We start from the raw sequence: 16990 nt of genomic DNA on the forward strand, positions 1-16990 counted from the left end.
GTGTGTCCATAATACGATTGAATTGTAAGCATGTGGGTGAAGATCCACAGACAGGTAACCCAATTCACATTGGGGTGCCCTGTCACACTTCTACAATCTGACTTTTAAAAATCCATAGTGGTAAAAGGTGATAAATTTTGGTCAACATATTTGTATTATCAAATGTCAACTATAATACCTCATTTTAAGTAGAATTCTTGCAAATCTCCATTTAGAAATTAGGTGAATTAATTTAATTAAATTAATTAGGTGAATTAATTTAATTTTGAATTAAAACATATAGTAATGTTGACCATCAGTATACCTAACAACAGCAACAAAAATCTTATCTAAATAATAGGAATATCTACTGATAAAAAGCTTATCAAAATTTCATAATTTTATATTTAATCTTTTTTATTCCCTTGAATATAATAATGGATATCTTATTTCTTTGAGTGTGCAGCTTAGATTCACAGACTAACAAAACAAAAGAAGTAAGAATCTCACTATGTGTTATACAGAGAAATAGGGTACTTAAAATTTGTATCTGTTTTCCAATTCCTGTGTAATTATTGGCTAAAATGGACCTTTAGATCTTAGTATCCAAAATGAAATATTTGTGATTTATAACATTGTTTAGGTAATTTTTATGTAAGATGAACACTAAGGAATATCCCCAGTGGTCTTTGGGAAAGTAATATGTTGGGTATTACAAGATTTTATTAGAAGTGGACTTTCATATGTAGACACATATGAAAAATAGTATGAATAGAAAATCCTAAACAAATGTTCAAAACACAACCAAGAATATTGGGGCCAAAATATTTGGATCAGAGCCACAAATATTGAGAAAATAAATAGACAATGAAATGAAGAAACAGACGACAAATACAGACTACATATGCAGCAAGTAGTACTGGAAAGAAATGGAGAATAAATTATAACAGCAAGGAGCACTGCAACGCTTAATTCAGAAGTAAAAACCCAATACTCTATAAGAAAAATGGACAACTTCTAATTTAAATAATATAGAGGTGGTAGAACTTCACACAGTGAAATCTTACACTTGTAAATACTTAATCTGATTGACAACTGCTAGAGATTTTAAGATCTTGTTGATTGCAAGGTCCTATAAGAATTTTCCAACTTAGAATGAAACTGATCTTACTATCTCTTGATCTTGGAGTTCCCAGTCTTTAGCATTGTGGAAAATATTCTCCTATTGTGTAAATCAGTCTATGCTATTTGGGCATGGCACACTGAGAAGACTAAAACATTGTTCAATTAGGTCCGGACCCCGAAGGTCTTAAGAAAGAGGGCTACCTTTGGTGAGACTGAGAATTATGGCAATATAGTGTCTCTGAGATGTTATCCTGCAGAAATAACATGACCAGACAATTAGCTATAGCATTTCTTGGATGGCAATGGTTTTTGAATTTATAATATAGCTTCGTCTATCTGTTTCTACTACTGCCAACTGAGAACCTAATGAAAAGATTTCTAGATTCATTACTCTATTGCTTTAGTAATTAATTGCTGTTCTGAATCAACAAATTGTTAGCAGTAAACATTGGAAAGAAGTTAGGAAACAAAAGTTATTGGTCGTACCTTCTCTTGGTTCTTATCATTCTTCTCATAGGGTCCACCTCCACCTCCTCCACCTCCTCCTCCATCACCTCCTCCACCTCCTCCATCACCACCTCCTCCTTCTTCTCCTCCTCCTTCTCCAGCGCCACTAACTGAAGGGGCCCCAAATCCACAGGTGGAACTTCCAGAAACTCCTTTGAACTGGAAAGTTCCCTCACTTGGTCTCTTTTCCACACTCTCATTTTCCTTGTTTTCACTCTTCTTTCTGTTCTTTTCAACACAGGGCACCACACCAAGTTGAAGTAAACATTCAACAATGTTTAGCGCCACATCACAGATGCGAGAGCTGATGTCATGGTTAAGGACAAGATAAACAGCCTTTAGAACAACCTGCAAGACAGAGATAAAACAAAAGGTGATTCTTCTTCCCGTACAAATTTGATTTGTGTAATCTATTTTTTTAGGCTGTTCCATGCATATGAGCATAAATAATATAGGCAACTCTCAAATGTAACTAAGTTGCACTGGGGCCTTGTGTTTATACTTTATGTAGCATATGAATCATGTAAAGCATTAAAAATGTATGTATGGGCGGGGATTATAACTGAGATGGAAAAAGGCACAAAATGATGCAAAAATGGACTATTATAATAAAAAAATTTAAAAATCGGGAAAATTCCTGAGTATCTCAGAAAAAAAAAGTATGTGTAGGGGCCTCCCTAGTGGCGCAGGGGTTAAAAACACAACACTATCAAGCTACCAGCAGCCACTGCAACATGAGTTTGATCCCTGCATGGGGAGCTGACCCACAAGACACAGCAGACCTCTCCTGTCTCATCTGCTGCTCCTCTCAGCAGTGTATTTCAGTAATCTACCTGTAAATCTTAAAAAAAAAGGTCTGTATGTACTACCTCACTTAAGTATGTATTTCAAATCTTATCATGCTATAGACAAATGTAGTGAGGATACAGAAACATGGAGAATTTATGGAGAGTAATTGGAGCTGACCTTGTGACTTGCAGCTTCCGTTTTACCCAAGTGAAAATATTCATGTGATTTTTTAAAATCAAAATATCTTATTTCTCTGCCTTTCACTTTCACGAAAAATCTGTAGCGAACAATGACTTCCTTATGTACATAATAGAGGGGCATTTGTGCATTCACAATTGTACCATTATTTATACTAATTTCAAATGCCAAATATTTCTGTTTAAATTATAGCCTTATATTGATTTTAATATATTCAATTATTTACTGAGTCAATTCCCTAACATGAAATAGAAAATTTTGTGAAATATAATTGTAAAACACAACAATCTTTTCATTTGCTAATAACTATAATCAAAACAGGCACTCTTGAGAATGTGGGTTGAAACCTTTTATAGGACTTCTGTTCATTCTTCCCTGCTACATAGGAGGTTTACAGTCATGTTGCTTATGTAAGAAAAGAATATAAACTGAGAAGTTTTCACTTTCATTCTTGAAAAAAAAAAGGCTAAGAAAACACACACATTTATGTATATGTATATGTGTGTATTCAGGATTCTTATATCTTTTGAGTATAAAAGTATTCTGAGTAGATCTAATAGAATGTTTGAAAGAAAAGGAAAGGAGCATTTAAGATGGTGGACATCATCTAAGAGGTGAACTTTTACAGAGGTGGATTTTTCACTTTAATGTTCAACATTTTCCAGAAAGTATATGTCTATTTTATCCAACATTGTAAAAGCTGCACCGAACACACAATATCTTTTAAGCTTTGATGAAAAACACTCTTGCGCCTTACAGAAAGATCAAGCATGCCATTCTTGTGGACAAAGTTATTGGTCCCATCAATATGTTCCGTGTCCTCCAAGTAACTGTAGTTTATGCAGGAGTCAGTGAAGCTGCGAGGCAGGTTTGCACACGCCAGGGGCTCGTGCGGCATCTCTGGGATAGGAACCTGGTTGCACAACTTCCTCATGTGCTCACTGAAAAAGTCTGCGTAGCCTACGTTGAATGAAGCCAGCGTGGTGTTGAAGGTGGCAACTGTGATAGTGGAGATCTGGGATCGCACTATTGGAAGGAAAGCGATGGCTTAGATTCTCATTAACCTGTGGCACCATATCAGACATTATCATTGAAAGCATGATCATAATCACAGTTGTAGCTTTTGGAGATGTTTGATTTATAGTCTCAAAGATAGTTTCTACTTGCCGGGAATGACCAAAAGCATTAAAGTCATGTAATAAATAATGAATAATACTTATTCATTATATACATTGCTATATATAACTTACAGAAAATATGGATTCAAAATGACTTCACTACACCCAGGCTAGAATTTAACTTATAAGTGAATTTTACCCACTCCAATGGCAGACAATCGTTGATATAAATGTGTTTAATTAATTAAAGCATTTCCCCCATGTGTTTGTAAGTGTTAAAATATTTGGCTTTATCTAGTACATATAAGAGTAATAGGCGATAGATGTGTGGTGGTAACTAAGAATGTCATCAAATGCAGTCCAGAGCGGGGAAAAGAAAAGGGTTAGTGGACATTTGTACATTAAAACAACAGAACAAGAACCCAAGTCGCAGTCCTGCATTCCACCCAGAGACATGTTTTGAAGCACCTCAGGCACTTAACTAAGTCAGAAGCTGTCTGAGCAAGGACTTTGTGGTCTCCAGAGGCAGGGACTTTTTTTTTTTTTTTTTGCTGACCGTGGACAAGCCTTTCGAAGGCAGTGGAGAGCGGAACAAAGTATGAAGTCTAGATGTTCTCTAGTCTCTGCTAACCCTGTGACCTTTTTGAAACCAGATGAAGATGAATGACCTGCTTTTGCTTTCCCTCTGGAGGTGTGGTGCTGTCAAATAGGTCTTGCTACTGAGCAAATTCTAAAAATGGACCATACATAAATTCTCAAGCAATATAATACAAGAATGCAAGTTTTCAAAAAGCAGAAGCAGCCAGATTGCAATGAAAATGGAGCATGGAGTAAAAACAGGAAAAGGAACCTGAACTCCCGCCTGCAGGCGCCGCCTCCGACCCACCTTCCTTGACTGTGTTTTCTCCGTGACTGTTGGAGTGGTCGGGCAGGTCACTCACCAGCGTGTGATGGGAGTGCGAGTGCCTGGCACTCAGGCTCTCCATCTCCGTGGCTGCGTCCGAGCTGCCCCGCCGGGTAAATTTCCCTGAGAAGGACAAGAGACCACAAGGGCTTTTAAAATTGGAACGACTCGATGCGGAGATTTTTGCTTTCACAAAGGACAGCAGGGAGAGTTAGGGAATTTTAGGAAGCACTTGAGGCAAAGTCAAATAGCAGGAATTGAACTTGCCTGGGGAATATTCAAGTCAAGAGGATGGATGAAGCTGCCTGATAAGGTCAGCCCTGATCTAAACCAAATGTCAGAACCTTCTTGGGTCCTGACTAGCTGTCAGCTCTGGATTTTGCCTGGCTTTCTGATATGACACCCAACAAGGGGGAAATGTTTCTTTACGTCTTCCTTATTTAATATCACATTTAAAGGCTGTCTTTGGTTTCACCATGAAAGTTAATACACACAACACTTTTAGGCTATGGATCTAGGTCTAGAGTAATCCAGGAAAGGGGGCATGTCAGGTTACACAGGATTCTTACATAATTAATTTACTTTTCTGAATTTCTTGGACTATAAAGACACAGCACTACTTAGGTATTGAGGAGTTTCCTTTTGGCCCAAATTTCTAAACTGCGCTACTCAAGAAAGCACCAGATCGACCCAAGAGCCCTAGGTTCAGATTTCTAGACAGGTCATTCAAGCCCTGCCCTGCTTTGGAAGCTACTCATGGTCACCTAAAATCGTGGTTTGCCAGCCTCCTTTTTCGATGCCTCGCCTGTCTTCTCCTAGTCCAGAGAAACTGCCAAAGGAGAATGTGCTGCGGGTGGGTGAGACATCCAGGTGGTCCTCGTGAAGCAGGAATGGCACCCCCATTCTCCTCGGCCTCCTCTTCCCTGTGTGGTGGAAAGGGATGGAGCCTTTCCTCTCTCGGTCCTCCTTTCGGCTCTTGAACTACAAGGATGAGATGAGAGCAAAGGATGAGTTTATAGTAGGCTGATCAGAGAGTGCCGTGACCTGCAATAAAATATAAGCAACTTGGCCCTCCCTGGTGGCGCAGCAGGTTAAAGCACTGCACTAAGAAGCTTAAGCCACTTCCCCGCATGAATTCAATCCCCGCCTGCCCCGGAGGAGATCCACATGGTGTGGCAGAACTCTCCTGACCCGCCCGCTGCTCCCCTCAGCAGTGTACTTCATTGATCTGCCTGTTCTGCTCCCCACTCTGTCTCTGGTGAATCCTCTCACCCTCTGCATCTCTGGCCTGTACCCCAGTTCTGTATGAATAAAAAAATAAATCTTTAAAAAAAAAAAAATATATATATATATAAACAACTTCCAGGAAGAGGAGCCACAGCTCACTAAATAGCACCCATTATAGGTGGGAGCAATTTCTACAGTGTGTTAAAAAAAAAATGTTAAAGGAAATGAGCAAAAAGGAGTGGTTCTTTCTGCTGGTTTGTTTAGAAACCAGCTGGTGCTCAAAGTGTGACCTCTGGATCAGCAGCATCAGCATCACCTGGGAAACTATTAGAAATGCAAACCTACAGGCTAACAACCCCGACATCCCGAATCAGAAAATCAGAAGCTAGGGCAACAGTGTGTGCTTTAATAGGGCCAACAGGTGAATTTGAGTGTAATGTAAAATTTGAATTTCAGATCCTTGCATTGCCATGAGGATGAGTCAGTATTTTTGTTGTTGTTTTTGCTGTTCTATTGTTAAAGATGGAGATCAGTTCTTCCAGTCAGACAGCTTCATATGTGTCCCATAAGGGAAGGCAAAGGTGTGCTGTGCTCTGGGTCACACCCAATATTCTAACCATTCAAATAAGTTCAAGATCCAAGGCCACTAAAAGTTTGGAACTGCTTGGGAAATTTTATTTTTTGAGAATTAAAGTGTGTTGTTTCTTAAATTAATTAATTATCAATCAATTAATTAAAGGAAAGAATGCTCTTTAATTAATATATTTCCATAATTTTTTCCAATTTTGTACAATATCTGCTTTCTCCTCTCAGGTGTAGTTCCTGTAAAATTTGCTTGGGAATTTTTAAAGCCTTAATTAAGTGGTTAATTAATTGAGGTAATATTGGGATGCCCCATCAGGTATTACCACCGTAGTGCACTCACCACCAACTTCCCATATTTTACCACTGTACACCACGGTGCTTCCTCTTCATCTCTCCTATCCTACCTCTTGCATCCCCCTTCCCACTTTGGTGTTTCAGTTCTGTAGTCAACTATCAAAGATTAATTTTTAAGCTTCATTTAATCTGTTAGTTTAGTTACTTTATATTTCATATATTAGTGACACCATCTGGTACTTATCTTTCTCTTTCTGATTTATTGCCCTTAGCATTGTCCCTTCTAGCTCCATCCATGTTGCTGTAAATGGAGAGTTTTCTTTAAACTATCAAAATAACAAAAGCACAAGTGATTTTACTCACCTTCTTAAAAATGTTCATGCCAAGGTCTGTAGAAAGGTCTGGAACTGCAGACCTCCGCAGATTGGTCAATGAAACCTTTGAAAAGGCCTCAGGGCTGAGAGATTTTTCCTCTTCATTACACTTCATGGTGAGATCCTTAACAGATAGTACGCATAAACTTAATGATGAAGGATTTAGGGCTTTGTATTCCAAGCACTTTCATACTCTGATGCCATCTCTGTCATAGGGAAATGTCTTCTGTTTTGATATCTATGAAGGATTTGGCAAGATACCTACTGATGTCATTGAGCTACTGGCCAATTTTGAATTATGGAAAAAGGTTAAGTCATGTTTAGTAAAATGCTGGTGTCATTCATTTTATATCTTCACTCGACAGATCTCCCATAAGATACTAGCACTACAATAAGTAAAAAGAAGAAAAAAGAGAATTCGTTACCGCAGAAATAGGTTTCAAGAACAATGGATGAGTTTCTCTTACCTGGGTTTTGTGGGTGTTCACTAGTGAGGGAGCTGCTGCCACCATGGAGCTGCTCCTCGGTCTGGGAAGGAGAGGAAGGTCAGGCTCAGGGGGCTTCTCCGGCTTCTCTTCCAGCATGTGCCGCAGCCTTTGTAGGTAATACATCAGAGACCACTGGGTGCCTTCCTCAGACCAGTGGGGCTGGAGTAGGCAGCGAAGAACAGCAACATCAAAGTAGGTGGCATAGCGGGACCTTTGGCAAGGAGGTATCACCAGAGAAGCCCTGTTCCAAGTGGCAGAAAAACAATTATATGGGCAGACAAACATTCCAAGGTTCAGCAACGTGGTCTATCGCTGTGGCTTTCTCATTGTTCATGTATCATTCCCTTTTCTTTTGCCTGGTTTATTATAATGACTCCCTAACGGATATCACTCCTTTTGTGTGGTGACCATGATGGAAGTCTAGAGAAATAAGTGAAGACTCTGTGAGGATGCAGAGGGTCCAAAGATAGCACAAATGCCCTTCTACAGGGGACTGATTAATGCTGGCATGTCCATGCTAAGTACTCAGCTGTAAAGGCGGAAGGAACTATTGATAGATTAAATAATTATGCTGAGTAAGAAAAATCAGACAAAAAAGAATATGTATTCATTTACATAAAATTTTACCAAATTGGGAGCCAATCTATAATGATAGAAACCAAGTCAGCAGCTGGCAATGGATGGGGTAAGAATGGAAGAGGGGGAGGGTCAACTGCAAAGAAGCACAGGGAAACTTCTGGGAGTTGATAAGTATTTTTTTAAAAGATTTATTTATTATGCTTACAGAACTGGGGTACAGACCAGAGGTGTGGTGGGTGAGAGAATTCACCAGGGACAGAGTGGGGAGCAGAACAAGCAGACTGACAAAGTACACTGCTGAGGGGAGCAGTGGGCAGGTCAGGAGAGGTCTGCCGCGCCATGTGGGTCAGCTCCCAAGGCGCTGGATGGAACTTATGCTGCAGTGGCTTTGCACAGCTTCCTAATGTGGTGCTTTAACCCATTGCGCCACCAGGGAGAGCCCCAATGTGTATGCTTTTTATCTTGATTATTATTTGACTTATATTCATATTTAAAACTTCTATAAAATGTAAACAAAGTATAGAGGATAATTGCAACATATCAAGGCTATAGAGGAGTATTGTCATTAATGAAGAATGTTTTTAATTATCGGTAAAAAGACAAACAGCTCAAAGACAAAGGGTATGGAAGGAAATTTCACTGCAAAAAAATAACCTAAGACAAAATAAATATACAGAGACTTTACTTCATAATAATCAGGGAAATGTATTGTAGATTTACATCATAGCCACAAAACTTAAAAGACTGTGGAAACCTGAAGCTAGTGTGCACTTCCAAGTGTATGAACTAGTGAGATCACTCCTACATTGTCAGGTAACTCAAAGCACGATTTGGTGATAATTACTAAGTTCTAAAGTGTTCTTAATCTATGATCCAGAAATTCTATTCCAAATGGAAATTCTGCCTTGAAGAAACTCCTGCCCATGTATACAAAGACATATGTCCAAAAATGTTCACTGCAGAAATTTGATGTGATAAAAAAGTAGAGAATATTTTTAAAGTCCATAAAAGGAGAACAGAAAAATAAAGCTGGTTATGTACATTCATTGAACAAATATTAATTACTCTGTGATGTACTACACTGGGGTATTTTTAATTCTCTGTTCTACCTATGCATATCTTTGTGAAAAGATATACAATGGAGCACTGGGGGACTGTGTACTATTTTCTGCATTTTCAAAGAACACTAAGAACTTGGGCTTTACGAGTAAGGACTAAATATCCATTACTTATATACAAATGTATGTATATACTATATGTACAATATAATTATAGGTGTATACATTTATATATACAGTCATATATGGTATATGATATACAAATATAGATCTGTATACATAGCATAATAAACACATACTACATACATATCTAAAGTATATATATATTATATGTGTAAAATACTGTTACAATAATATATAGATTGTATATAAGTATAATATATAGATTGCATAAGTATATATAATTATATTTACATTTATATAACATTGTACATATAAAATATTAAAATAAATAACATAATTTACTCTCATTATCTCCTTGATGATGTGTTAAGTATATTCTTCCCAAATATTTTATTATCTAACTTTCCATTGTGTAATAATCATCTTATTATTATGTAATAATCATCTTATTAGATTATATGTAATATAAAATGTTATGTAATTCTGAGTCTCAGAATTTTATGAATTGCTGAATTTTTGTAACACACCCAAGGGTTAAATTCAAAAGTGAGTTTCCCATCCTGGTCTGGAAACTTTTTATTTGTGCCTATCTCTGGCCCCTGACCCCACCCATTCTTCACTCTTCCCTACCTCCTTATCCTGGAAGACTTATCTGTAGAGACTTCATCAAAGTTCCCATGTCTGTGATCCTTCACTGAATTTGGCCAAAGAGTTTCCCACAGGAGACGGGACAATGATTTTTTTCCCCTCACTAAACTTTGCCAAGGCCTGGCATTGTGACCCAGGGTGGGCAAGAACTTGGTCCCTGATGGAGCTCCCACCAGAGTTCTCCCCACACCCCAGTGCCTTTTCCCTTCAGACCTGGAGCTGGTAGGTTCCAGTCTGCACCATCCCTGGAGCACTGCACTAACTCCACAACCTCTCCAGGCTTTTGTAACTAATCCCTGTCAATCTTTCTTCAAATTGCCTGGCATGCCACTGATTTCCTCCTGAGACCCTGATGATGACACCATAAAGTCTATTTTAAAAGAAAGTAGCAATGTTGTTTTTCATTTGTACTAGTTTCCCAAGAGATTTTTACCACTTTTTCTGGTCCCCTCAACCTCCATTTCATCCTCTTTCTTAAAAAAGCATGGACTAACCCACTCACCACCTAGAATAAAAGGATTTTCCCTCAGTGCTGTACTTCTGTATTTATAAAGAAAAGACTAAGTATGAGGCTGGTTGGCTACCAGCTGGGTAATTTTAGGTCCTCAAGTATTTGTGCCAATCACTTGACTTATTATAAGTCTTGAAAGCTGTTGTTTTCTTTCCTAGGCTATTAGAGTAGATATTAGTAGCTCAACAGAAAGATCACACCTGCCCCCACCCAATCTTCATAAGACTAGCTAACAGCTAACATTGCCATTTTCTTTCTGTTCCACACCCCATGTCCCCAAATATTTCTAGTTTGTAAGTTAGATTGAGGTGTTCCATAAATTATCACAGTGTTCCAGGTATTTATTTGCCTGAGACTAATGGACTATTTCCATGAGAATTCTAAGGGGCACATGAAGAAGGGCGGTTATTAAAATGCATATTCCCAGGCTCACCCAAGACATACTGAACCAGAATTGTTAGGGATAGAAAGTTCCCAAGAACATTTATCTTAAATTGCAACAGGGTGGTCCCCAGGAAGAGGGGAAGTCCCAGGTTCCCTGACCTCCCCTCTCCCAAAGAGAGGTGGAGGGAGCTGAGCAGGGAGGAGAAGGAATGAAGCAGGATGGAGAACGAGAAGGAGACCTAGAGGAGGCACATGGAGCAGAGACCTGTGAAGAAGCGGCACTTGCCTTTTGGTCCTGGACTGGGTGACACAGATGTCGGTGAGAGACCCATGGGGAGGTTAACTATGGCAGCGTTTCTTTGATTTTGATTGTGCTCTTTTCCTCCAAGACTCGTCTGTTTCTGACCCTTTTCTATGGGTCCCTGCTGGAAGGTGCTTTAGACTTGTGGTGGGCTTTCAGGCATTGCTCTGGGCCAATCACTTTTGGGCGGACTTTTACCCACGAGGGGATGGGTAACTTTGGGTGCTTGATTTGGAAACTATATTCTTTTGTCTTTTCTGTATTGCACACTGACTGTATTAAAGTTTCTTTCCATTAAAGGTCTATATGTTTTGTCTTGAAGCAGCAGATGACAAAAACTTTAGTGTGGGCACTTTGGGGGCTCTGAGGTTCCCCCTCCCTGCTCTGTAATAAAACAATGCTTCCAGATCATTTTCAAATACTCAACACGATGCAAGCACAATTGTCCTTACAGAAACACATAATACATGACTTTTGTACTTTTAAGTCAACATCCAAAATAACTTCTGTAGGGAAACACTAACTTGAATGATATGTTGAGAGTGTTGACCCTGTTTATATCTTTATATGCAAAATGTATTGGACTGAATAGTCAACTGACTATAGTTGAGTCCCACCATCATTCCTGATTCCTAGTAGTAATGTGAGTTCAGCAGATGCTGGTCTGTGCAAGCAGTAAAACTCTGCCATTGTAAGACTGAAATCAGACTAAAAACTGTACCTTAGGTGACCAAAATTTATTAAGTTCACACTTCAATTATCTAATATTTAAAGAAACTTATTTGAAACAATAGTGACATTAGCAAAGCATTCTGTGTCCCATATTTATAACCAAACTACTTCACTTTCAGTATTATATAAGCATTAGTCTATTTGGCTTAAAGTATTAATTCTAATGGGATGATAGTCAATAAAAGCAAGAATTGTCAATAAATATTTTCATTTCATTTAGGACAGCATCATCAGATACACTCAACTATGTGACTAATAAAAGTCATTTTCATAAACTAGCCATCTAACATATGAGAAAAACTTGCATAATGATGTTATGTTCTCATTGTACAACATGGTAGAAATCTTTCTAACTGTAATATTCAAACACTTTATACAATTTGTATTTTAAATGGCATATGTAAAAATAATGACAATAAGTACATATACAAAAATATTAGTGTTCATATAGACCTAATGGGCTCATGGGTTGATTTTTATTTTTAAAACTATTTTATAACCTGCACATTTTTTTCTATAATTAGTATATGCATATGTTTGTAATTCTTTATATAGATAGATAGATAGATAGATAGATAGATAGATAGATAGATAGATAGATAGATAGATAAAGATTTATTTATTTATGTATACAGAGCTGGGGTACAAAAATGCAGGGTGCCAGAAATATAGGGGTGGTGAGAGAATTCACCAGAGACAGAGTGGGGAGCAGAACAGGCAGATCAATGAAAGTACACTGCTGAGGGGAGCAGTGGGCAAGACAGGAGAGGTCTGCCGCACCATGTGGATCACCTCCGGGGCTGGGGATTGAACTCGCACTGAGCCGTCTGTGGCTAGTTTGCAGTGCTGCATCCTTACCCATTGCACCACCAGGGAGCGCTCTCTTTATACATCTTTAAGTAGAATAAATAAATCTTCAGGACACATACACACAACTACTGAAAAGGTGAAAAGAGCTTTAATATATTTTCCAGTAACTATGATTTTACAAAAAGGAGTTATTATTCATTAGGTTTGAGAGATGCTAGTAGACAGTACACAAGCAGGAAAACATTCTAGAAATAGCAGTGTAGAAGACAGAAAAAGAGAAGTCAAGATTGTATATGATAATTAGAGATGAAATCCCATATGAATGAAAAAATCACAAGCCCCCAGGCTGCCATGAGGGAGGGTGATGGGGCTTGGGTAGTGGGCCTGCATGGTAATGTTCGGCTCAAGAGGTGTGAACCTAGATATCTGAATTACATGCAATGTTGTAAATCAAAGTTAACTCACAAAAAAAGATACAATTAAAAAAAATCAGCTGTCTGATTGTAGACTTCAGGAAAGAGTGAGTGATGTTTGGTACACTCAAGGTCAAGGCAAAGAGATAAATGAGGAACTGGATTTCTTTGATATTAACAGGCAATTTTTGTCCCTAAGATATTTGTGTTGTTTTATTATTAGAATTATCTTCATTTCTGATTAATAGATGAACTTCCCCAATGAAAACACAGTTTACATTAGCATTTTCTAAAATTTCTATCTTGTGCATTATTTCCATGGCAACAAGCCATGGCAGCTAGGCAGGAAAACCAGACCTTTTCTGACTCAATTTTCTTAAGTGCCTCTGGTTCCTGTCCAATTCACACATGTGGGTGGGTGTTGTGTGCTGTGTCTGACTGTGCACATATGTGTATGTATCATGAATATATATGTATACATAGATGCTTGAATATGGCAATGTCAGAGAATGGGAAAAATATGTCCTTCCACAAAGAGAAAATCTTGGATATTATATTTTGCTTTTTCTGAACAGGTAAATTCAATGAGTCAGCCCCACTTGGGAGAAAGGAAATGTCATTTGCTATTATGTTTAGTTTCTAAAGCTCCCTAAGGTTGAGAAAAAATTATGTAAAAAATATAAGCTGTTGGATAATTTTGACCTCAAGATCCCTATTAACATTATTTATTATAATAAATATGTTATTTATTATAATAAAAAACAGTGTTTTAAAAAATACTGTGAAAAGAATCACAGCATTTGAGGCCAGAATTTACTTAAATTTAAGAATTTAATTAAATTTATTTAAGTTTAAATTTACATTTACACTTTTCATAATTAGTGTAGAATTTGAAATTTAATGATTGGGTGTAGGTAAACTAGAAATTCTCTAGACAAAAGCCTGCTGGTGTAGAGCCTTAAGGAGCAGATCAACCATTTTGAATTTTATCATGATGGTAATGGACAGTCATTAAAAGAGTTAAAGTGGGCAAATGATGATTATGTCTCATGACTATGTGTGATTTCGGTGGCAAGAGTGAATAAGAGGAAATCAGTAAGCAGTACTCCAGGCAAGAAATGACAAGGATGTTGAATAAAGACCATGGCCCTAAAGATTTGTGAAAGTAGGCAGATTCAGAATATTTTTATGTATGCTCTTCCTCGGTCTCCCTTATCTCATAAATTTAATCAACGCTCATCAAGCTACTCCAGTCAAAGATCTCAGGTTTATACTGAATTCCTTTCTTTTTCTCACCCTCCACATCCAGTCTTGTCAGCTTTACCCTGGGGCATCCCAAATCAACCTCCTGTCAGGTTCTCCAGTCTACTACCACTACCTTGACTAAGCCAAAACCTGTCACTGAGACATGATAGCATGTCTCCTAAACAGTTTCTCTGCATCCACTTTTGTCACTTGAGACTTTTTCTCATCAGCCATCTGGGGTGATCTTCAGGAAGTTTAATTTGGGCCCTCCCTGGTGGCACAAGGGGTTAAAGCGCAATGTTGTGAAGCTATCCACGGACATGAGCTCAATCCCTGGCCAGGGAGCTGACCCACATGGTCAGAGATCTTCTGTTGCACCCACTGTTCCCCTCAGCAGTACATTTCAGTCATTCTGCCTGTTTTGTTTCCCATCCATCTCTGGTGAATCCACACCTTTGACCTGTACCCCAGTTCTTGTATACATAAATAAATAAAATTTTTAAAAATGTTTAATTTAATGTTATTCTGCTATTTAAACAGCTCCAGTTACTTCCCATCATACCTGGAGTGAAATTCAAACTCGTTATGATGGTCTTCTGGCTATTATGTAACCAGCCCTTAAACACTTCTCCAACCTGATTTTCCATGCTGAGTTTTTTCCCCCGCTTCTAAGTCTTTGAACTGCCTAGATTGTTCTATCTTCATGACACTGTCTCCTTCATGTTATTCAGGTTTTTATGAAAAAGAGGTCTTGAATAACCTGCAATAATTTTTTCTCTTTGTATCTGTATATCCTTTTTAAAATCTGTTCACCTTTTAAGAAAAGCAGTTCTTTGAACACAAGAATGTTGATACTGCCATAACCCTAGTGTTTATCATAAACTTAATACATAAAAATGAACATATAATTGAAATTTTAGACAATATTGTAACTGTAAAAACCTTAATAGTGGTTTTGGCACATAGAGTCCAAGAAGAAAAGTTGCTATCATTTTTGTCTCCTGTCTATATTCTAAGTACCTACCTTCCCCCAAATCTGATCTAATTATTCTCTTTCTTTGTTAGAGAATTACTATTGCCACTGAATAAAATGGGTAGACTTGCTAAGGAATGAGGCAGTTTCTTTTGGACAAAAAAAAAAAAAAAAAGGAAAATGAATGTGGGAAAAGTCTGCAGATCTTCACAAGAAGTGTGGTGGACATGCTTAAGGTACCTCTCCCTGAGTTCCATCCAAGGGTGTCCACACTTTGTAATTGTCTTCCTTTGAGTATGAACAAAACTGACTTTCCCCTAGTCAGTGGAATATGGCAACAGTGATGTTATGACACACCTGTGATTTTATTATAAAGACTTTGTATTTGTAGAGTGGAATTAGAGAATTTCATTCTTTTATTGGCTTTAAGGAAGTAAGCTGACATGTTGGGGGTTGCCTCTGGACAGGGCCACCTGGCAATGAACTGTGGAGATCTCAAGGAACTAAGAGGTATCCCCAGGCAATAGCCAGCAAGCAAACTGGACTTCAGCCTTGCAACCAGTAGGAGAAGAATTCTGCCAAATAGCTGAGTGTGGGTCTTTCCACACTCAAGTCTGTGATAAGACTGCAGCCCACCCTGACACTCCAATTTCAGTCCAGTGAGAAACTGAGGTAGACAACCCAGCTATATTATACCTACATTTCTGACCTACAGAAGTTGGGAAGCAACAAATGTGTGCTGTTTTATGTCAGTGAGTTTGTTGTAATTCATAACACAGCAGTAGATGACTAATATAAAAACCACAAGAAACTATAAAGCAAAATTTGGTTAAATATGAACAGGATATGTCACTCAGTAGCGTTATCTAAAATAGAAATGAGTTTGAGTTAAAAATACTAAATTCCTATTTGCAGAAATGGAGTAAGTGGTTAAAATATTAAGTAGGAGGGTCCTCCCTGGTGGCGCACTGGGTTAGGAAGCAGCACTGCAAGCTACCCTTCGCCGCTTCAGTGTGAGTTCAATCCCCAGCCCTGAGGTGGCCCACATGGCATGGCACACCTCTCCTGACCTGCCCGCTGCTCCCCTCAGCAGAGTACTTGTCCACCTGCCTGTTCTGCTCTCCACTCTGTCTTTGGTGAATCCTCTCACTGCCCCTATGCCTCTGGCTTGTACCCCAGTAAAAAAAAAAATTATTTGTATATCCATACAGAACTGGGTACAGGCCAGAGGCAGAGGGGCGGGCAGTAAGAGGACTCACCAGAGACAGAGTGGGGAGCAAAACAGACTGACTGAAGAAGTATGAAGTATACTGCTGAGGGGAGCAGAGGGCGGGTCAGGAGAGGTCTGCTGCACCATGTGGGTCACCTCCCGGTTGAGGATCAAACTCATGCTGAAGTGGCTTTAGCTTCTTAGTGCTATGCTAAACCCACTGTGCCACCAGGGAGGGCCCACAAATAAATTTTTTAAAAATATATTAAGTAGGAAATTGAACTGGTTATCTTCATAAGGTTGCTTCCATTATTAAAAAATGTTATTATTTTAAATTCTTATCATTGCCATTGACTTGGTAAAATAAATGTGTAAACACAAAAAAATCCCTGCTTACAGACATGAAGCTGCTGTC

The 16990-nt window shown here is 38.5% G+C and overlaps 1 protein-coding gene across 1 annotated transcript in view; it reads right to left on the reverse strand.

The window, feature by feature from the left end:
* Positions 1 to 16990, reverse strand: part of UNC80 (unc-80 homolog (C. elegans)) — a 181056-nt gene that overhangs the window by 145971 nt on the left and 18095 nt on the right. The window contains exons 8-13 of the mRNA XM_004674811.2: positions 7568 to 7829; positions 7090 to 7224; positions 5385 to 5601; positions 4603 to 4743; positions 3356 to 3624; positions 1591 to 1959 (exon numbers count right to left, since the gene is read on the reverse strand). Coding sequence (XP_004674868.1) covers positions 1591 to 1959; positions 3356 to 3624; positions 4603 to 4743; positions 5385 to 5601; positions 7090 to 7224; positions 7568 to 7829 — 1393 coding nt within the window. The remainder of the gene's footprint in view (positions 1 to 1590; positions 1960 to 3355; positions 3625 to 4602; positions 4744 to 5384; positions 5602 to 7089; positions 7225 to 7567; positions 7830 to 16990) is intronic.

This window comes from Condylura cristata, unplaced genomic scaffold, assembly GCF_000260355.1.
Source record: "Condylura cristata isolate star-nosed mole 26May11 unplaced genomic scaffold, ConCri1.0 scaffold00002, whole genome shotgun sequence".
Taxonomy (NCBI): Eukaryota; Metazoa; Chordata; class Mammalia; order Eulipotyphla; family Talpidae; genus Condylura; species Condylura cristata.